General features: G+C 31.9%; 1 protein-coding gene across 1 annotated transcript in view; it reads right to left on the reverse strand.

The window, feature by feature from the left end:
* Positions 1–23543, reverse strand: part of LOC106463366 (integrator complex subunit 6-A-like) — a 57584-nt gene that overhangs the window by 3063 nt on the left and 30978 nt on the right. Inside the window, exons 6-13 of the mRNA XM_022390847.1 lie at positions 20109–20400; positions 16405–16557; positions 14938–15070; positions 14115–14209; positions 13501–13611; positions 11411–11759; positions 5522–5658; positions 3904–4165 (exon numbers count right to left, since the gene is read on the reverse strand). Of these exons, the coding sequence (XP_022246555.1) occupies positions 3904–4165; positions 5522–5658; positions 11411–11759; positions 13501–13611; positions 14115–14209; positions 14938–15070; positions 16405–16557; positions 20109–20400 (1532 nt within the window). The remainder of the gene's footprint in view (positions 1–3903; positions 4166–5521; positions 5659–11410; positions 11760–13500; positions 13612–14114; positions 14210–14937; positions 15071–16404; positions 16558–20108; positions 20401–23543) is intronic.

A 23543-nucleotide genomic window follows, 5' to 3' on the forward strand; every position in this document is an offset into this window, starting at 1 on the left:
CACTGTCTACACACACATTACATTATCTCGTCACATTGTCACCCTCTTTTATATACCAGCCTACCCTATCTAGTAAATACTAGAGCATTCGCCAAGGTACGGGATAGTTCTAGAAACTAGAGGGCGTGAGAATAGTCACATGATCTCGATGACGCAACAATATATTACCTATTTGTGTGGAAATACCTTGAGCACATAACACAGTAATTTGGTGCACTGTGATACCTTTATTGTATTTCAGTATTTATTATAACTCCTGTTGATATTAGGTCTTCTATTGATGGCAACACAGTTTAAAAACTTCAACTCATTAAATCATTATGATAGGTACGGGTCTTTAAAGCTTTAAGAACAAATGAGGAGAAAGTAGACATTTGCAACCAGGGACAACATGTTTCTTTGTGTGATGGAATTACATCCAAAAATGGCTTTCTGTACACCAAAGTAAAAAAACAAAAAACCTTTTACTCAATTAACAGTGTGCAGAAAATTCAAAATTCTAACATGAACTGAATGTCAGTGCTGACAAAATTTATATGATTTTGAAAATCCATTAACATATCACTACCATGCTGCCACAGAAGAAATGTTATCTACATATCCCAATCACACAGCTGGTTTATATAAAGCTGTATTTAAAGCACAGCTTTCAAATTCATGAATAAACAGCTCACACAAAAGTGGTATCCCATAGTTAAACTCTTAAGCTTCCTGTAAAACATTTCACCAACATTAAATTGTGTTAAAAACACAGTATGGGTAAGATTTACAATATGAAAAAATTCTAATAAAGGACTTCTTACTCACTAATAATCTATACATTCTAAGCAACCTAAAGCATATTTAAGAAAAGAGAAAGTACATAAGATGAAGCTAATTGATCTGTTGGTTCCAAATTAAATGTTTTATCCAGTTTAATGAATTTTGTTTACCATATAAATACGAGTTAGTTTTGAAAAAAGTCCTCTTTATTACAAGTTTTTGACATTCTAAGACTTACCCAAAGCTGTGTTTTTAACATATATTTTAAAGATGGGGAAAGTTTCACAAATTTATGGATGATTTTAAACCTATGCTTTAACCCCTTCAAGAAAGGTCACAGGTGAAAGGTATGTCATCTTGTTTGTTGACTTGCATTCAAAATTTTATGTACTACTATTTCACGAATTAATGTCAATAAGTTTGGTATCAAACTGTAGATTATAATTCAAATTTTAGTACTATACATTACTCAATTTATTAATTTAAAAGTAAATATTAAAAAAACAGATAAACATCAATTTTTGTGTGTCATGTGGTATATTGAATGCAGCACTGGTTCAAATTATATGTTTGTGAAGTCAAAATACTAAGTCTATAGTATCATACAAATTAGAAACTCAAATTACTGATATTGACAAGCTAGAATATGAAATAAGAGCATCTTATCTTTTTTATTTGCTAAGATATTGCTCAGGTAATAAATCAAACAGTGGCACCCCACCCACCTTTTTCCATTTTTGGAAATGCTCCCTTATATACACTTACTTATATTTATGACATGAATCTCAGAATGTCCCCCTAGTGGCTTTCTCAGCCATTTTAAAGGGCTTGGATGCCATTTCTTTCTTTTTATCCAATATTTCAAGAAAGTAGGGTGTGTCTTTATTCTGCTCAATATTTCATATATTTTTAAACTAAAATAAACTTTAGTTACTAAGCTTGATAAATTATAGTATAATTCTATGGTATTGATGTAGTAATTTATGATTTTTTTTTAGTTATTCAACTGTATATATAAAACCTAAAAAAATTTTGTTTCATATTCACCATGTACAAAATTTTTAAAGGCTTGGCAATCTACGTCAAGCAATAACTGAGTACAAAGGTCGTAACCACAAGATATAATTGATTGCTTTACTTCTTTATTTACTGTTCTATGTTTTAACATGTTGCTAGACACACAAGGAAACTCAACATCCCTGGTCACTAAAATTGTCTGCTTTCTCTACATTTGTTTTTAAAGCTTTAAAAATCTAAACCCATCATAAAGATTTAATGTCAGAGTTGAAGTTTTAAAAGTATGTTGCCATCTACATAGGACTTAATCCTAAGAGAATCAACAGGATTTATAACATTTATTTGACGACAGCTGGAGAATTCACTAGTTGAAAATTGTAAAAATGTCTGCGGACTTACAATGTTAGAATCCGGGTTTCGATACCCTTTGGGGGTAGAGCACAGATAGCCCATTGTGTAGCTTTGTGCTTAATTACAAACAAAAGAATACACACAATAAAGACGAGAATAATAGTCCAAATAAATATACCATTAGTATTGGTATAATGTTTAATTGGTTAATCAGATAAAATTAAAGAATATTTGGAAATTATTTTGTACATGTAGAGGGCATAACAAGTTGGCTAATTATATTAAATTATCTAAATTTTGTACAAATCTGAAGCTGCTAAGGTATATATACTGTCTCTTATTGTAACACCTTGCTTCTGATGATGGTGGTGTATGTCATGTCGAAACATGTAGAGAATATGCAACAGGGCTTGATGTCATTTTTATTAAAATTCTATTACGCAATACACTTTAATGTGGTGGTATGTTTTAGTTTTTATTAACTTTTGTGTAACTTAAGTGTAATTTTTTCTTAACACCCCTTTTAATATGCTAGACAAAAAAAGTTTACTCTGAAAAATGTACAGATCTGAAAACCTCATGAATTCCATTTTGAAGTTAACAAAAGGATATAAAAAAAAATCTACCATGGAGGAGAATTTTACAATTTTTATCTTTTTCTTTAATTTAAGGAAAAACTAAGTTTTATTTTGTAAAAATGTTCAATATGTTAAATATCTGTAATGTTACAAACAAAACAAATTTATTTTAATTCTCATCAAAAATTAAACAGTCAAAGAGAAGTGTAAAGTTTAATTGAGAAGCTACTCGATACAGGACTAGGGTAGCTGGAACTAAAATAAATTACTGAATTGAATATTTTTATTTTAAGCATAACATTGTAAATAAATTAGATTAGGACATATTTCTGATTCTATTTTAAAAGCTTACATCTGTTTAATAATATGATGTTGTTAGTTTAGTACAAGTTTCACTAATAAAGCCAAGAGGCAATTGTCAAAATTATGAATACTAACATTTATGTTAGTTATATTTTCTTTTTTGTCATAAAAAGTTTTAAAAGCAATTAAATTTTGTTTACAAACAGTAATTAATGTCAGCTCAAAAATTAGCTGACTAGAAACATTTTCTATAGGGAAAAATTTGAATCGGTAACACGCAAAACATTGTGGGATAAACAAATAATAGATTCAAAATGGAATAAAATAACAACCAACACTTTCCTTCACAGTTCATTCAACCATTAATCTATCTTTTATGACTTCTTCTAGTTCATTTCTTATAATATTCTGAAATTGAAAGTATAGATTTTTGCAGATATTGGGAGACAAAAAGAGCTTTTTAAAAACCAGAGTGGGAAATTTCTTCGATAAACAACTTGTTATGGGTAAAATATGTAAATAAAACAATTTTTGGTTAGTGTCAAAACCTACTTCAAAACCCTTAAGTGTAATTTCAGTGGCTTTCTAGATTACTTAAATCTGTAGTTTTTTGCTACAATTCAAATCACTGGTTTTGAAGTGATTTATCAGAAAACAAAATGTGTTCTTAATACAATGCAAGTAGAATTTATAATAGATAAATAAATATTAGTAAAAGAGTATTCACCTTAAAACAACATAATAGGACTTGGAAAGTTAAATAAGAAAAACATTATACCAAGATATTTTGTATTCATAAATTCTAATATTTTTTCTCAAAAAACACCATCATTAACAACACCAGAATTGACAGTTTTGTTTTTGTTACAGAAGACAAATTGTTTTTGCTTACCTTGTTTGTTCTTTACTGTTTGATCTGCTACTACGTCTTCTAAATTTTCACTGGCAGGACTAGAACAAGGATTATCTAGTTGTGGTGAACTTGGAGGTAGAGGACTTTTGGGTCTACGAATAGGGAAGTCTTTGGGTAAAGGTCCTGGTTTTCTTTTGGGCTTTGGTGAACCAAGGGGTGCATCAGCTTGCCTTTTGATTCCTCTAGCTTGTGGTCCTCCACCCCCAACTAGGTCAATATCAGCCTCGTCAACCATCATACGCTGTTAGTTATAGCATGAAAGGAAAAAAGAACATATCTTGTATAACACTAACAAAACTTGTTATAGTATTTAAGACTGGTGATGATCCTACCAATAACATATTAGTTACATAATTACAAAGTAGCCATGGGAATCAAGTACCTACTGTTACAGTTGTTTCACAATATTCAAACCAAAACAAAAAATATAGGTGAGAAATCACTTTTCAGCAACATGTCCCAAGCTTGCCGAAATAAACATAGTATTGTTTGTTTTAGAATTTTGTGCAAAGCTATACACGGTGTACCTCGCATACCTCTACCTAATTCTGAAATAGACTAGAGCAGTGGTTCCGAAACTGTGTTGCACAAATCTCCAGGGTTCTGCAGAACAAAATAAGCAATGGGGGACTGTTTACATTGAATTGTTCAATATTACTAAGGCATTGCAATTAGTTTCCATTCCAATTAAAATGAACAATGTCCATTTTAATGGGCATCAATCTTCCTCTGTGAAGGGATACAAGCTTACTAATCGCACTGACAGAAGTAGTGTCATTCTTTCTTTATAGGCTTGCATGAAATCTTTTTTTTTTAACAGTGTGCCATGTAGAATGATCCTACAATAAAATGACAGAATATATATATATATACATATCTGCAAAAGGATTCCAGCAATGGGCTAGATGGTAGGAAGCTAATCAACAACAAACAGCTCCCCCACCCCTGTGAACTCTTGGGCCACCCTTTTGTGACTAAAAAAGCACATCAACAGCCCCGTTCAGAACGTATTTTTGCAGCAATGAGACACAAACCATGAATCCATTTTGAGAATGCTAACTAACTAGGCCATGTCCAGTCCCTATTACAATATTATGCATACTTTTGGTTTGTGTTCAGAACAATTACTGTGTCAAAGTCTAATTTTGTAAGATCTCTGTAGATTATTATAAGTAAAATGAAGCTTAAACATTATAGAATAAGACAAGGTACTATTTTTTTTAAGCTCATTGTAAAAATAACTTACCTACAGGTTCCAATAAAAATCAAATGAAGTATTAAAGATTATTTTATACAGTGGATTGATGATTTCAATTGTACAAGTTATCTTAACTTTTAATAGGACAAGCAAAAATTAATTATTAACATGAGAAAATTCAGCAAAATACATAATACAGTATAAATAACTTTCAGGTAATCAAAAATATAATACGTAATAATTATCTGGCATAAAATATTTTTGAAAGGCTACTGGTTTCGTCTTTCCAACATCACATTAAAGCCAGTTTCTAATTAATTAATTACCAATACCTTAAAACTACCTTAAATTTCCGTTATGATTTAGTGAAGGTATCTATTTTCATTTATATAATCCCACCTTTTCAATTTTGAACGGATTTCCAAACATATGTTGTCTCACTGGAGCTGATTCTATTTCTCTTAAAGGTGTTGGCATCCTCTTTAAATATTCTTGATAGTTCCCCATCTGACTTACAGGTAAGCTGTGCAACTGGTCTGTATAAAAATGCACAAAATATCTAAATGTAGTCCCAAATAAAAAACATTACTATTTAATTTTTACTTCTAGAAACAAACTTATTATCCTTTAAAAATACAATTTAACTTCTATGAACAATCTACTAATACAGCACAAAATAATCACACGCTACATAATAAAGGGGCAAGTGAAATTTTTCTCCTACTGGAAAGTAGTACGCATTACAAAGTGAAATTATCTTTTTCTTGGTTAATTATTAAGTTAGGTATGAACATTTACTATAATAATTACTATTAGAAGCACTTTAAATATTCACACAACAAAAATTTATATATGCGGGTGAAATTCCTTTTCTGTTTGTAAAAAACTTTAAGTAATATTTTCCAAGAATTTATTTTAACGCTGAACAACATGTCTGATAAACTCATCCAGTCAGTGAGAGCATTGTTTACATCAATGTTACATTATGCTACTCACCTCTTAATAATTTACAATACCCTAAAATGTTTATCCAATTTTTGTTTCTAGTCTAACAAATCTCATTTAACTAATGTTGAAAAAAATAAAGGTGGATATTTTTGAAATACTGACAGGCTGATGTTTAGATACCCTTTATGTTTGTTTGTTTGTTTAAGCAGAAAGCTATACAATGGGCTATCTGTGCTCTGCCCACCACGGGTATCAAAACCCAGTTTCTAGCATTGTAAGTCCATAGACATACCACTGGGAGGCCCCTTTATGTCAACCCCAAGACCAGATTAGACACTTTTTGTTGGCTGTACAACTAGTTATTAAAAAATAGCAAAACATTTAATAGTTTTGTATAAAAGTTACAAAATGAATGTATCTACAATCGGCAGTACTCTCTGATATTTAAATTTTATGTTTTTCTGACAGAAGTTGGAATGTTGTTTGCAGTCAAGTTACACCTGCCCAAGATCATTCCAGTAGAAAGCAAAGCTAAGACAGGTCCACAGTAAATAATAGTCAACTGTGGCTATAAATTCTTGGTTAATTTCTTTTGAGTTTGTACAAGCAACAATAATCTTGTTTATAGTTACTAGTCAGTGATATTATAGATTCACAGCAAATGGTAAATGTGATCAAATCAGCAATGGCTTCTGATCTTAAATATTACAGGGTATTGTATTGAAATAAACAAGAGTTCACTTTGATATGAAAACAAAAAATATATAAAACTATAAACTCAATATTATTTGCATGACTTATACATGTAAAGAAATATCCATCTTATGTGCATAGTCATAATCATTCTCATCTTAATAGCTTTGATAAACACTGACAAGGATGTCTACTCATTATTCTACATTCCCAAAGGATTAGTAAAACTTAAGTTTATTAACATCTTCTGTATCGGGCGATTTGCTCAAAATGGGTAATTATCTTAAAACATCTTCATAATTCACAAATAAAATATGTATTTTTTCCAATGATAACAGTCCAAATAATTCTCTTCTGACAATAATCAGCAAACAACAATGATGAATAGTTCAAAACCAAAATTCTGTCTTTAAATGGATAACCCTAATGAAAATTGGTCAGGTTTGATAGACTAAATACAAAGAATTATAATTATGTAGTACAAACTTACTAAAACATGTACTTGTGTAGTTCATAAATGTCAACACTGACATGTATAAAAATGTGATCTAATTTTATAAATAGTAACAAAGTCCAACTAGTAAACAGCAGCTTTAAATGTTACTTAGCAGCTCACAAATTGGCTGTTGTATCTCAAGTGTTGACAGTTATGCATTTTTATGAATAGTTGATACTAATTGTAAAATATCAATATATTTTTTGTTTGCTTTCTTGTAGACAGTTATCTTGCAATGGGAACTGCAAATCAACAAGCCCTTAAAGGCATCTTGATATTGTAGTTCAAGTCAATGTAATGCCAATCTGTTCACAACTAGTTTTAACATGTGATGGAAAAATGTAAAGAAAAATAAAAGTTAATATTTTCTTAAATTGAAAATGTATTTCCAATAATACTTACCTCCTCTCCAACTACAGCTATAACTCGACTGCTAGGGTTTCTTTACCTTTGCCCATCTAAGTAATCCCTGGAAATTTTTATCACTTGCTCCAGTCTTTTATTCCCCACTTAAATGCCCTTGGTGTTATCTGTCTCATGATACTCTCCATCTAAGTCAGTGTGCCCTCTATCTTGGTACTGTATATAACAACTCCTTCAGATAAAATAGCTGATCATCAAATCTGAACCAGTATTACAATTAGTCTTCTGCCACTCCTAGCGACATCTGGGGGAAAGAAAATCCACTATCTCCAACGTCACCATCTTCTCCAAGAGTGTAGAATAGTCACTTTAACACTCTGGAGGAATAACCTCTGTCCACCACCCCAGTGACTGGAAATCGAGAGTGGCAAGGACTCCCTAACTCTACCAGTAGAATGGGGGGGGGGGGGGTTATTGCATGTTGGGGAGCCCTGAGGAACAATTCTCTTGAAACAGTGCAATAGGTAAACAAAGTTTCATAAAGTTTTAAAAGCAAACCGACCCCGATTTATTCAATCCACTGATTGGCAGGGACAGGTAGGATCCCCTTATGCTTTACTCATGATAGTCCATTAGTGGTGGTCCAGCACAGTACAGTAATACCATCCAGTCTGCTTCTAGGTGGTCTTATGGAACACCTCATTTGTACAGAGCCTGTTGCAACCTAGATAAAATATATTAAGTTAGTGGTTGCTAGTGTGGATTTGGTTCGATAAAAGCACACCACATATCAGCCTGCACAATGTCATCCAGTGAGCAATTTAACCAGGCTGCTAAGGGCAAAGAAATGTAATGAATCTGATGAGATTTGACTTGCAGAAGTTTCCACACCTCTAAAGAGAGCCCAGAATAAGTAATATGGATCAATTTTCATACCCACCCCATCAAGGTAACCGGGGATAAATCCCAGCAACTGAAGGGTCACAAAGAAGAAAGAAGCCACAATCCAGCACCCCTAAAAGCTTTAGTATGGGCCATATAACACTTCAAGGCCCTCACCGGACATAACACACAATCGAGATCCACTCGGTCATAAAGGTGAGAAATAGTGGTCAGATGAATTAGTAAAAAGGATTTATCCCCTTCCCTGGTTGCTAGTGTCTGAGGCAAGAAGGACCTTTCTGGGTATAGAAGGACATAAATAGAATGATATACCATTCTGTGCAAATGCAGCATAAACAACTCCGACCACGATGTCTGCAGGGTGGCAGCAACAAAAAATAAACCTTAATGGATGTTGAGAAAGAGCATGTAACACCATCTATATATCTCAATTAGGTAACTGAAATGGTAGTTTGGGACAAAAGACCAGAAGCGACTTGAGAAGGCCAGAGAGAACTGGGGACTCAAAGAATTGCTGTTGCTTCGAATATCTAAAGGTAGCCGATAAGGCCGATTGCTGGAAGATGCGAAAACCCTTGTCAAAGAGCCAGGTCAAAAACCAAGCTATGGTTAGTATGTATAGGAAAAGTGGTTTCAACCTCTTCACAATACACCATTGTCGATATGTTTGCCATTTCCTTTGATGAATGTCCATTGTGGGATGATGCAGAGACTGAGACAGTTACATGACAACCTTAGAAGTTAAACACTACATAACCTCCATGCATAAAGCTTGAGCTTCGGGATGGATGGGTGTAAGACGTTGGATTGTGGCTGCCCCAACAGAGATGACCAAAGAGGAAGTGGAAGAGGTGGGCACACCTGAAGGTACCGCATAAGCATAAGTTGAAAATTCCAACGAGTGGGAAATGCATCGATCATTGGTGTCCCGAACCGAGAGCAAATCTAATGGAAAACCCCCTTGAAGCATCCATTCTGTTGAAAGAATCCAGTCAGGTTGAGACAATTGATCCGCCACCAAATTCGCCAGAAAATACCAATGTAGTGTGAGGAATGATGCAATCATGAACTTTAGAGGGTCTAAGAATTGATTTAGATGAGAAAGATCGATAAACAGACACCAATTTCCCATCTTCTTGGGCACAATAAACAGACAGAAATAAAACCCAGGAAGAACTGGAATGACTCTCTCCACTGCACCCATGACCAACAAATCTCTGATAGTCGTAGAAAAAAGTTCAGAAATCCGAGGATCTGCGAGAGGCAGAAACACTACAGGTTGGGGGGGATAATGGTGGTGGAGATGTGTACTGAATGACTAATCTTGATGCAAAGACCAGTAGTCCCCATGTATCTGTGGCTAAGGTTCACCGCACGTCCAGAAATTCTCAGAGTCAAGCCCCCACAGACTCAGAAGGCATACGAAAGTCACTGTGCTGCTGCCGGAGGTTTTCCAACCAAGCAGAGGAACTTTGTGGATATGGGTGGATTCTATTCTGGGTACCCATGGACCAAGGGGCTGATGTTGGGACACTCAAATAGGGGTGGAACCATGACCTCCAGTAGGAGCTGAGGAAAGTAGAGAAGCCAAGGTTGACAGGGTTGAACAAAGATGGGCAACATCAATCCTTGAATCCAAAGATTCTGGAACAAGGGTTGGAGAAAAGGGCCTTATGTAACTCATGGAGGGCGGCAGCAGCAGGTAGACAAACGTCTTCAAATAAATCCCAACAACATATCAGCCAAGAGACTAGGTAAATTGCAGAAGCTGACAGTCAAACCAAGGAGGATGCTAAAATGGTCCCAACACATCATCAAAGTGCTGTAGTGATTGTTGAGATGCTTCCTAAAAAAGGTGTAGGGATGATAAATATGTCAGCACCGTAGATAGGGTTAAACAAATTCTAGAAAACTGTGATTTATTCAGGTTGACCACAGACTCCGTTCTGGAACCCCACCTTCCCAGGAGCGGGTCTACTCTCTGAGAGTCTAAATACACTTTCACCTGGCAGTGTTAGTTGAAAGCATCTTGTTCTGACAAACATGGTGTACAAGGCATAGCTGTTCCTTCACATAACTAAGCAGTAAACCGCCCTGCATGAACCACAATATCTGGAAATGGAGGAAGAACTAAGTACTCATCATCAGACCTTTCCATCATCAAGGAAGACACAGACTCAAAAGCAACCAGGGAAAGACCCAAAACATCACTCAATTGATGTACCAGTGGAAGAAAAGGAGCCGGAGGTGGCTGATCCAAATTGGCCTCATGAGAAGCTGACAGAGTAAAGGAAGGCACTGGAAAAAAGCAAATCTAAATTCTCTCCAGAATGTCATGGATCACCCTCAAATGCAGTCTCAGAGCCCCATGGAGAAACACCACCAGACCGAATGTCCATCTCCACCTCACTATGAATAAGGTCAAAGACAGTCTCAATCTAGAGTGACCCCCCCCTCTAGATATCAGAGGAGGGAAAGGAGAGACCTAATTTCCCTCTGTGCTGGATGCACTTATTAGCTTTAAGAAAACCAAATAGGCAACACAAAAAACACTCCTTGTTTCTCCAACAGTCATAATACAGAGAAACCCATCAGTAAATGATTTTTCGAGAAAAAGTGACAATTATTTGAAGGAGATGCTTATGTACAGTACTAAGATAGAGGGCGCATCGATGTAGGTGGAGTGTCATGGGACAGATATCACCAAGGGCAATTAAGTGGGGAATAAAAGATTGGAGCAAACGAGAAAAAATCAGATCAATGCTTAGATGGGCAAATGTAAAAAAAACCTTAGCAGTCGAATAATAGTTGTAGTGTGAAGAGAGGTATGTTTTGGAAAATATAATTTACAGCTTTAGATCATATAAGATGGTTGGAATATTTACCTTCATCTTGTAGCCTCACGTGAGATAATGTGGTCTGGAGAAAATTTCCTCGCATTCGTGCTATTTGATCAAGTAAACTGACTCGTGTTATATCAAATGGATTGCGATAACTTTCTGTCTTTACTTCTTTGTCTTTCACAGCTAGAGCAAAGCCACTGAAATCATTAAGTTCTGAAGCTAAACTTGAGAATCTGTTTGTTAAACAAAAATTTGATGTCAGGCAGAGATCAGAGATCTTTGGAGTATCTCCATTCAGACGAGGAACTCCAGGATTAACACGGATACTTTCTGTGTTGGATTGTTTGCCTGCTCCAACCATCATCACTATCTTTTCAAACTCTGACTTAGCCTGATGAAAAGAGTATACTTTTTATCAAACAGTACAAGATTAACTATACTTAGTTTTATAATACGTGCAACACTTCTCGTAAGATTGTTCCTTTTTTTTCATTTAATCTTTTCTACTACTTGTGGTCAGCAGTTACCCATGTGAAACATGTTTGTGTATTATAATAATGAAAGAAAATTTATTTGAAATAAATCAATGCAAGACTTTTATTGTTATAAGTAACATATAATTATAAGAAATAAAAGACAACTTTGCTAAAGGATGCAGCAGTTTGTGTTCTTACTTAACTGTTAATTTCTTCAAACTTATGACATTTAAGCACTTAAAAATCTTGCCAAAGCTTCAGAAACAATTCTAAGCAGCAAGACTAATTGGCAATTATGTAAAAAGCTAGAAAATAAAATTAATAAAATGCAATGTTTATTGGTACTCAATTAAAACTTATAGGAACTTAAAATATAGATTAAAAGAATATCAATTGTTATATAATAAAACTCAAAATTTAGATATAGAAGAAAATGTACAAATAACACAACATGGGATAAAATGATTATTCCACCTCAGTCTAATAATTTGAATGCTAAAACATCTTTAGAAATAAGAAAAAGAAAGAGAGCTTGTAGTATTTAACAGAGATGAAGTTACAGCTAGTCTTTGTGTTGGTATATAGTGTGACCTCCTATGAAAGGTCAGTTAGCAATTTACGTAAATACTGGAGAATATAAAATGCAGCATGACTCATTACAAATTTATAAATATTGAACTCTTGTGCTTGCAGATTACTCCTGGGGATGATGAAGTATTGTCGAACCATGAAGAGTGGTTGTTAAATAGACCTCTGATGTATTCAATCAAACTGTTTTAATTCCATATCAATAAGCATTACACTTAATTAATTAATTTACTGAACTTTAATTTTAAACGGATTAATATATTTCGCTTGACCTACAGGCAACTTGATTTTTAAAATATATTTCCTTGAGAATCATATCTGTTAAAATTTTGTGTTCTGGTATTTTTACAATTTGTTTTTTGCTATCATACAAGTATAAGAAAAATAATATATCTTCTGGCAGAGTTGGATAGTTAGGACTCACTGAGCTCTACCCAGTAATTTCAATTGTAGTGGATATTTAAATCCAGCACATATAGTCTCTGGCCGTAGATAATTTTTTAAATACCTATAACAATTTCAAGTCTCTACATAACTGTATTAGTGGCAATGAGCAAAGATTACCAGATCTTTTGACATCTATTGCCCTTTCCTTTGCATTGTTCACAAAAAATTAAATTAAAATTAAGGAATATTTGCATATTAATAATTAATTAACAGTTTTTTAAATGGTTATTTCTTATTTCAGTTTTGCACACAGATTTTTAGCAATTTCAATCAAGGCATTATAATAGTCAGTATGCCAATTAAAGCCATTTGGCAACAAGAACATAAACCAATTTAGTTTTGAAGCTGCAAAAGAAAAATTCAATGTAAAAAAAAAAAAACAACCCTTACAGTAGAGTGAGCAGGCAAAAACATGTATTAACTGATATCAATATGGCTCTCTACCCTCCAAATCCTAGTTATGTAATGTGAGTACACAAATAGTCACACTTATCTTAGTATACAAAACAAGGATATAAGATTACTGAAACAACAACAACAAAAAACTCCTAGAAATGTGTAAACAGTAACTGAAGATATATCTATAACTTATATTTTCAGATATTCACTATTTTTAATTACCTGATTTTTAAGTCTCTTCAAATAGTTTAAAATACTGTAACTAAGACAGTTTTCCATACTTTCTGGTACTAGATTAGGAGCTCCCATTCGTTGCAATGCTCTTTTAAGTGGCTTCAAAAAAAATATTCATGAATCAGACAGAAAATCATCAACTAAAATATCTTAGTTTATGTAAAACAATAAAAAAAAAAACTTACATTACTCACTGTATTTAATGTTTTATTTGTGCAAATAAGTGATAAATAAATTCATATCTAATATAGTTCAAGAGTATACATAATATGCATGGCCAGTGGTTTAGATCCACATAAACACCTTAAAATTACATTCTGAAATAAAACATATTACCAACTAAAATCTAATTATTTTCATTGCTTTCTTTCTTTCCATTCCAAATCCACAAAAGAATGCTATTCTTAGATAAAACAGATATATTTACCATCCTTAACTATATAAAAGTATTATCAACTTATTTAAGTTAACACATAATAGATAAATTTTATTAAATGTCAGAAATTATTAATATGTGAAAAGAAATGAATAAAAAAGTACAGAACTAAAGGTAGCTATCATGAACACTTATAAATTGATTAATATGGAAAAATTCAACTTACAGCTGCATAATAGAGTGGCATATTTTTTAAATAATTTTCAAAATTCTGTTTCCATTCTTTAGGTGCCTTACATCTGTAAACCTTGAAAAATTCATCTAAAAAAAATGTTTTAACTTTTAATTTCAACAACTAAAACAGTTTAATTCTACAACATAAAAAAACAACTAAAAATTCTCAAGAACAATATTCAATATCTCCAAGTCTTACAGAAATAAAAATACACAAAAACTTTAGGTTGTAACTTTTGAAAATCACAAATGAAAAATAATGGAAAAAAAGCAAATTTTTGTAAAAGTTCATTCAGAATTTAACAAAAATTATAATCTTGTTTACTGCCAATTTTATTTGAGTTAGTTGATGAAAAATGACTTGATATGTTACTAAAAGGACTGGCAGCAATTATGATTTATTTGACTTTGGAATTGGTAGATCCATTTATGAGATTAAAACTTATATAACATTTTTTGCCTCTTATAACTGTATTGTCCAATTTTAACTGAATTGTTAAAACTCTGTTTTATCAACAATAATACATACATACAGCTATACTTGAAAATTTAATTCTACATCAGTATTTTGAAAACTGTCTTTTGTTCTAGAACTGTTGTAAGTTTATATACTTGCAAGTCAATACATGTTATGGTGATTAAGAAAAACTTGTGTTATATTTCAAAAAAGTGTTTAATATGTTAATACAAGTATTTCAATAAAATGTATTTAAATACTATTTGCAATTTGATTCGTAACATCAAGAAATATAATAAAATATTTATTGTTTCAAATTAAACTATGTAAATTTCAAGGAACAATAAACCTTTCTTACCCAGTAAAGGAAGTAGAACTGGATAATTGTATGGCAAAACAAAAAGGTTAACACAGGTAAGAGTGGTACTGGCTTTTAGGTAACCAAAGGAATGGCCTAGTTCACTACTTTTGTGACTACCATTCACATAAACCTGAAAGTTTTAAGATTAAAAGTTAAAAGAAAACTGTCTTGAAAAAGCATAAATTACAGAAAACTATTATCTTTATATTTTCTATTTACACTTTGCAGAAATGTAAAATTCAGTTAATGATTTTTTCACCACTGTAGCACCACACAGGCAGATTTTTAAGCTCCATTCACAAATTAATATACATAAATGTTTGACAGTAAAATCAAGTACAAAACAAGAAAAAGTCAAATTGAACAATATATGTTATTTTTCACTTTCTAACCATTTAGTTTAGACTGAGTAGGTAAGTCTGAAATTTATATTAATTACTTTTGGATGTTTTACAACAACGTCATTGACTACATAACCAATAAAATTCTGAGGGTTTTTGTAAACAATATAATCAAATATTATTTAGGTAATACTAAAACTTTACATTATTCTTTCTTTATCATGTAGTCCTCTTATCTTATTCTAATTCTTATAGACACAAATAATACTTAACAGAACATATGAAGGTGGTACAGCAGCAATGATTGAACCGTGGCATCATTATGATGCTCACTCTGTGCAAAGTACACTCAGTGGGGAGATACTAATATATATATATATATATTATTTTTTTTTTTTCAAACAATGAGAAAATTAATTTCTACCAACAACATTTCTTAAAATCTTTGGGTCCAACAATATTCAGTTACCTCACAAAGAAAGGAGACTAATGACTATATACTACAAGACTTCTTCTTTTGAACACTTTAAAATATCTAAAATGAATCATCATCATCATCATCATCATAGACAGCAGTACATCGATAATTCTACCGATGCTTAGCTGTCACACAATCATGAATTATTATTACAAGAAAATAGGGACAAAAGTGGGATCTAACACGCCATGAATACGGAAATGGTGGAGCACATACAGGCGGGGGCACAGCATCTAAGCCATGCATACACAAGCACTCGGGACAAGTCCTCATTAAAAATGAGTGATTTCACAAACTTTTTTGGTCAGTTCTTTACACCGAGTGTTGTAAGAGGCAGAAACATAAAATTACTCAATATGATGCAATACATGGACCCAACACTATAAGAACAAATCCACATTTAATGCTTGTAAACACTAAACATGCTAACTTTTTGGAGACAGACCTCATGGTACTGATAAAAATAGAGAAAATAAAGTTAACTTTCAACAACTATGCTTTGTTACACTTGTTATATCATATAAAGCATTTTCATTATAACTGGATGAATAAAGATGGCATCTACAAAAGAGTGACCATAAACCCCCCCCCCCCCCCAACTAACCACAGTTCACCTTAACCTTTTTTTTTTCTTTCTTTACTAACCTGCCATGCAACAGTTGGTTGCTTTCTGGAGAGGATGTACTGAGTTAAAGGACTTGGTTCTAGTTCATACTTATCAAATGGTAGGTTGTCAATGACCATGGGTTCTGCATTAGTACAAGTAAACTTGACCACTGGATGTGCTGTCCTTGGAGGCTGCTCAAAAAATATACACTTGTAAATGATATGTATGTGCATGTGTGATTATAAGTTATAAGTCTGTGTGTGTGTCTATATACACATATAAAATATTTTCATGTTAATAATATAAGGGACTATTTCAATCTTGTGCAATATAACACATCAAATAATTTTGCTTAGTGAAATACACTTTAAAATGGTCAATAAAGTATTTTAATTCAATGAAAATTGGTAAAAATATTTGCCAGAGTAGATAGAAATGTGTCTATCTTTGGTGCACTTAAAATATAATTTCAGAAAAAACATTTTTAACATAAAAGTTACAGTGTTTATAAATACATTTCCATTACCTTGCATGTTATACTAACATATTAAATGAAAAAAAGGACAGTTGAAAATTTCCTAGGCTAAAAATTATTTCAAAATAATAGCAAATGATGTATATTCACTGGTTATGACACATGTATCTAGCAACTTGTGTTAAAATAAATTCAAGTTTCATCAATTTTTATACACCCTCATAATACATTATGTGAGACTAACCAAATGTTTTTGTATGTGTATGTATCATTGAAGTTTGAAACTTCATGGCTACAGCAGAGAAATAATTAACTATTCCATGATCTACTACCATTCACTCACTACAGAAGGTGAAGAAAATTAACTGACACCAGAAGTAGCCCAAAACTACACAGCTGAATGGAAAATCAACTATGAAAAACTGTGAGAGGTACGTGTCAAATGGAAATATATGTCTACTTCAGTGCCTGCAAAAACTTTTTAAAGAGATTTATGCAGATTACAGGTAAGTTAAACATTCAGAGTTGACAAAAGTTCCAAGAAGAACTACACATCCTATCATACTTACATACTATATTGTACGAAAATACCAGTCTTGTTTGGACTGGATGACAGTAAGGTACAACTCCACCAAGAGAAAGCATACAGCTACACATCCAAGTTAAAATGTCATTTACTTCACAAGACACAAGTACATGTTTTATTACATCATACATGTAGCTTTCCAAGTTAACAGGTAACAATGTTCAACAGTAAACAAATTATAGTGATCATAAAACACTTTACTTCAACAAGTAACAAGTTTCCCCCTTTGTAATGTCTATAACTGGTAACCATACTGTGTAAACAAATTTGGTTTCTGCACATGCTATTCATTGAGTCTTTACTAATCAGCATATTTGTTAGTATCATCGCAGCAATGGCTCAACTGTAAACAAATAAGTACATTTCTAGCCAATGCTTCAATCATTAGACACTTGAAGATTCCTGTTGTAAATGCAAATTTACAAAAATGCTGGTTGCTTAACACCTGTATTAATCAAGATTATAAAAAAAAAAGAAGAAGAAGACATTTAGCATTTTTGGGTTTAAACTCGTGTATTGTTGTTGCTGAACTTATCTGTTATTGAAATTTAAAATACACAACTTATTTTTTACATCTTTGGTTCATTAGAGTTACAGTGGTGCTAATTGTAAAATCTTTTCAACATTCAAAGAAGTAAGAAAATGTCTATCAGTGTTAAATGCTTGTTGTACTATCTGTATGAAGAGTTTATCACTAGTAGGCAGCCTCACAATCAGCTAACAATATTAACTATTACAGAAGGAGCACTTTGCTAATTTATTTTAGTACAAAATTTTATTTTAATACAAAAACAAGCATGTTCTTTTGAAAGTGTCAAAATTTGTTCTTGTTCCATCGTTATAGATTCAAACATTATTTTAGATTATTTCACACAGTATTGTGCATTTAGTTACTCTAAACATGCTCTTACACAGTGTAGGAATGATAAGTTAACAGGAAATAATCAAAGTGGTAAAAAACAGTTACTTAACACCTTTTCTGAACCAGTGGAGCACCATTGGTATCCCCTGTTTTTTCTTCTTCTTTCTCACAAAGGTATAGGTAACCAAACTTCACAAAACTTAACAAATAATGTCTAGTTTTAGCTTTAAATAATTCATATAATTTGATTTAGTATTTCCATTATTTTTTTAGGTTGGGAAATTTCCAAATTTTCAATATTTTATTTTGCTAATTGTATTTTTAATTTTTTTTTGAATTTTATGCACAAAGCTACACAATGGGCTATCTGTGCTCTGCCCACCACGGGTATCGAAACCCGGTTTCTAGCGTTGTAAGTCTGCAGACATACCGCTGTGCCACTGGGGGGGCCCTAATTGTAATAGTCATCTCTTCTGGATATAATGATAAAAAAACAAAGCAAAAACTGATAAAATATATTATTGGCCTAGGAACTCACCTATGAAAATGGTGTCATCTTTTGTCAAACTAAGTAAAGTGATTTTTCCTAACAATATTCTTGGTCAAAATCAACTTATATCTAATAAATGTAATCCATTTTTAATAAATAGTCAGTTCTTTCATTTTGTATGCATAGTTTAAATACAATAATCTTAACAATAATATACAAAATAAGAATTTGGGCCACTGTATTTGCCATTGCCTACTGTACCTATTAAACCTAACTAAGCTTACATGATGAAAAGCTTAGAAGAAAATTTCTGTAGCTTTTAAAACCCACACAATAAAAAATTAAATTTTTAGTAACAATAAGAACATTTATAGAAACTTTTAAAAAGCATTCCTAGATCTCTGATTTGTTCCTAATCCCTCTAAACTTTTCACTAAATTCCTTTGTTGACCTTTACAGGAAATCCACTAGTCACTATCCCAAGAAAAGAAATTTCTGTTCAAACTACTTTATTTACTTTCCACTGAAGTAATTAGTATATAATCAATTTTCTCCAACCATATTTAAACATTGGCTGTTTTCAAATCTAAACTTTATTCGTAATTTTCCATACCACATTCTACGACATCATAGAAAGATGGCAATGATGGGCTGTTGTAATAAAACCAAGAACAAAGAAGGAAAATCACCTGAGAAACTAGACATGATTTATTATATTCTAAATATATGATAGCTTGTCAGCAAATATGAAACTATACTTTGGGATGGGCAAATAAATTATAAAAAATAATAAATGCATTCTTGGAGCTGTAGAGAAATGAAAATTGGAACATTTTTAAATTTTCGATTTCATACTAAATAAATGTTACAAAATGACAGAATGTAAATTTTAAAATATTTTTGTGTTAAAAACTAATAAAACAGAGTTAAGGATATTATTTTTACTTCAATTTTGAAATTTGTTTACTTGACACCTGAAAGATGCTAACCAGTCATGATAGGTTTAATATTAATCACTATACAATATACAAGAAAGTTTAAAATCTGAATTACCATTAACATATAACTACTAGATTTATCAGTGATCTAATTATGAATACTCCTGTTATATGTACTTCAAACAAAGTCTTCACACCTATGTAATCTGCACAAAAAATATAAAGATTACATTTAGCTGGTATTTTTCAAATTAAAAAATCTAACAATATACTCTTAATTGTTGAGTCAATTAAAAAATAATTGGTCTGCATCATTAACTAATGATAAAAAGAGTTCTGTGTATGAAAATGGATTATACAAAAACTAAAACAAAATACTTATTCTTCATACCAAAGCTGGACTGTTGAGATCTGGCCAAAATGATTCTGGAATAGGCCAATGGCCAACAGAGTAGCCCTTCTGTGCTGAACGTTGGACATAGATTAGCTTGTGGCAGCTTTGCCAAGCAGTAGTTGTGATGGTTGGAACAGCTGGTTGTCCTCCTCCATTTGGACCTGGAGTTGATACCCTGTGGTTTGGTGTCTGATTTCCCTGTTTATCTTCTGTTGCTTCTAAAAGTTTAATTGAATCAAAGTTGAGGAATACTTTAAGGATAGCTCTATGGTGTAAAACAAAATAACATCTCTCTCTCTCTCTCTCTTAAGTTGTTTTTATTTATATGATATACATTTTTCACACTCCTTAGATGAGCTATTAAAAAGTCAAAATTATAAGTGACTTTCTCTGATTCCATCCCAAATAATTTCTTATGTTCAATATACCAGGTGATTCAGAAGTCCATTGACAGACAAATCATAAATGAAGCATTGTGAGCCTATCACACAACAATATAACTGAGATCATTTAAGGCCATGTCCTTTAAAACTTTTTTTGATATATATCATACATCAAAAATGTAAAAGGCAAAGGTGTAAACAATAATATTTAATTATTGCAAAATAGCAAATTTAATATTTTAACCCCAAAACTACTAAAATTGGTTCTCTATAACAATACTTTCAAGCATAAATAAACACCTTCCATGCATATGAAGCTGTACCACAAAAAATTGAAATCTGCCCATAGCAAAAGCTATAACACAAAGTATGTTGGAGGTGCAAGGTCATAAGTTTGCATAAGCAGGTCACAATAGTCAGCTGGGGAACAGTTTTACTTGGTCCTACTGTACAAAGTGTTACTAAAATATTTGGGTTGCTGTCAAATCGTAAGCTGACTGGTTCCCAGCAGCTGTTTCTTACAGACTCATTTATACATAGATGCCACATGGGCAGAAAGAAAAAACAGTAACTGACACCGAAGTTGCAATTATTGGCATTTGTCACATATTGGCAGCACTTTGAACACAGATGTTGGTTATTTCAACCACTTTGTAATGCTGTTAGAATGTTGACCTCATTCGTATTTATAACTATAACCACTGTTGGCAGGGCGCAGTGCAAGATTTGGTTTAAAAACTTTCATCTGTTGTCCACATCTTTGCACTCAATAATTTTAGGTATGAGTGTATGATGTACATTAATAAAAGTTTCAAAGAATCTGATCTTGAAGTTTACCTTAAATGACCTCAATAATATTATCAAAGGATAGGCCCACAACATAAATAATTATTTACCTATACTTCTCTGTTTCTGAATTATTTGCCTGTCAATGGACTTCTGATACATGCAGTGTATTTTACTCTTTTTGTATACCTGTATGCTGAAAGTTCATTAACCCAATAATGACAAAGCCATTTTTAAAACCCTTTCTGTGCATGTTACTGAGTTACATTCAAAATTTAATTAAACCACTTTACTCTCAATGTATTTTAATGAAATTATTTTTATCAAGTATGTTATAATTCAAAGTTCTTATATTATCTAAGTTTTTATTCCTTTATTTTAAAACAAACTACTGAAACATGATTTAAAACTTGAGTTTTGATATGTCATTAAGTACCCACAGTTATGAATCTCAACTTTAAGAGCTGATATAGAAGAAACTGTGTGTGTAATGTAGACAATTTCGTGCAGAAATTCAAAGTACAGTATACAAGTTTTTTTACCAGTAAATCGAGTACATTCCATGAAATTTTGACCCACAGCAAACCATTGTAAAAATTCCCAAGTTCAAGATAAGCCACGCCCACTTGCAAAGTAGAAGCTGTACTGCTAAGAAACAGTTTTAACTTGAATGACATGCTTATAATCAATAAAAAGAGCTAATTTCCCACTATATTTTGTAACGAGGGCAGGGAAGTTAAACAATGTTTTCAGTTTGCAGAGGAAGTTGAAAAAAGCTTAGTCCATTATTGAGAGCGTGTCTCTAGGGCTTGGCTATTTTTTCTTGCCTTGTACGTATTATTTTGACAGACAGTTAAATTGCATTTAGGTTTTACTTTTGTATTTTAGTTAATTATATATTATGTGTGTTTTAAAATTCATAGTTGAAAGGTTTAATTATTTTTTAAATTTATTCAATACCTTGCCTCAATCAACAGACATTCATAAAGTTAGTGAGTGCAACCACCATTTTGTCGGGGGCTCAACTGTCTCTGCCAATGTTAATGTTATAACATCCGCAGGCACCTATTGATGTGTGTCAATATAAATAATTAGATATAGAAAACATAAGAAAAATAATATTTTAAAAATAAACTATAGGTGAAAATGTAAAGACATGAAATTATGCTCATGACCCAGAGAAGATATTTTATGATTATTCAATGATGAGATAAAAGGTGTGTATGTATTTCCATTTTTTACTTTTTAACATTTCTTTGCAATGTATGCTGATGATAATAGTTAGTGATGTTGTAGAGAAAGTAGCAAATAAAATATAAACATTTATTTTAAGAAAACTATTGATATTCATTTAGGAGGTTCTAGAGATTATGAAGGTAAAATGTGAAAATTGTAAGACAAAAAATAGTATTTTTATAATTAACATGAAAATCACCTTGCAGATGGACTACTCAGAGACCGAGAGCAAATAGCTACATCAAACAATGAATTTTTGGTAGAAATAGTAGAAAAAAATAAAAATATTTTATTTTTCTCAAACTACATACTTTTATGAAAGATCTTGTCAAGTTTTAAACAATTTTATCCAATTGTTTTATTATTGGAAAGAATTTAATGAGAGTTACATAAGGTGTTTAAGTTTGAAGCATGTTGTTGTTATTGGGTTAATAAATGTTTCAGCATGAGAATACATAGTTACTGTTACTCAGTCATGCATTAGGTTACACTCTTTCCTAAACCTTGGTGCAAAGACTACACTATTAAAAATTGTTCAATACATATTTAGTTAAAATAAGTTTAGTTCAAATGTACAACACATACACAAGTACATATACAAGCTGCATACATTTTTTTATTTGACTATTAGTCTGAAAATCATTTTAGGAATTTATTGTTGAAAAACTACATATGTGTGTGTCCTGCAATAATAAGAACAAACACAAACTGTTTTTCTCACAATATGAATTAGTGAAGATGAGAACATTAAACCTGGTTTTCTCTGCAAACTTGATAACTACTGAATACAAATTACATTACTACATAGGAGACTTTTGTACAAGGAGAATATGAATATAGTAAATGTGATAGGATTAGTGCAAAATAGAAATTATGATTTTTACACTCTTCAACAAGTGATCAACATGCATACTAGCCTAATGGTTTTAATTGAATTTTTGATAAATATCATATAAAGTACAGATAAAAAAAAATACATACTTAAAAAAAAAAAAAAAAATAAGAAAGAAGAGAGAGAGAGAAGAAG

This window comes from Limulus polyphemus, unplaced genomic scaffold (genome assembly GCF_000517525.1).
Source record: "Limulus polyphemus unplaced genomic scaffold, Limulus_polyphemus-2.1.2 Scaffold1386, whole genome shotgun sequence".
NCBI classification, from domain to species: Eukaryota; Metazoa; Arthropoda; class Merostomata; order Xiphosura; family Limulidae; genus Limulus; species Limulus polyphemus.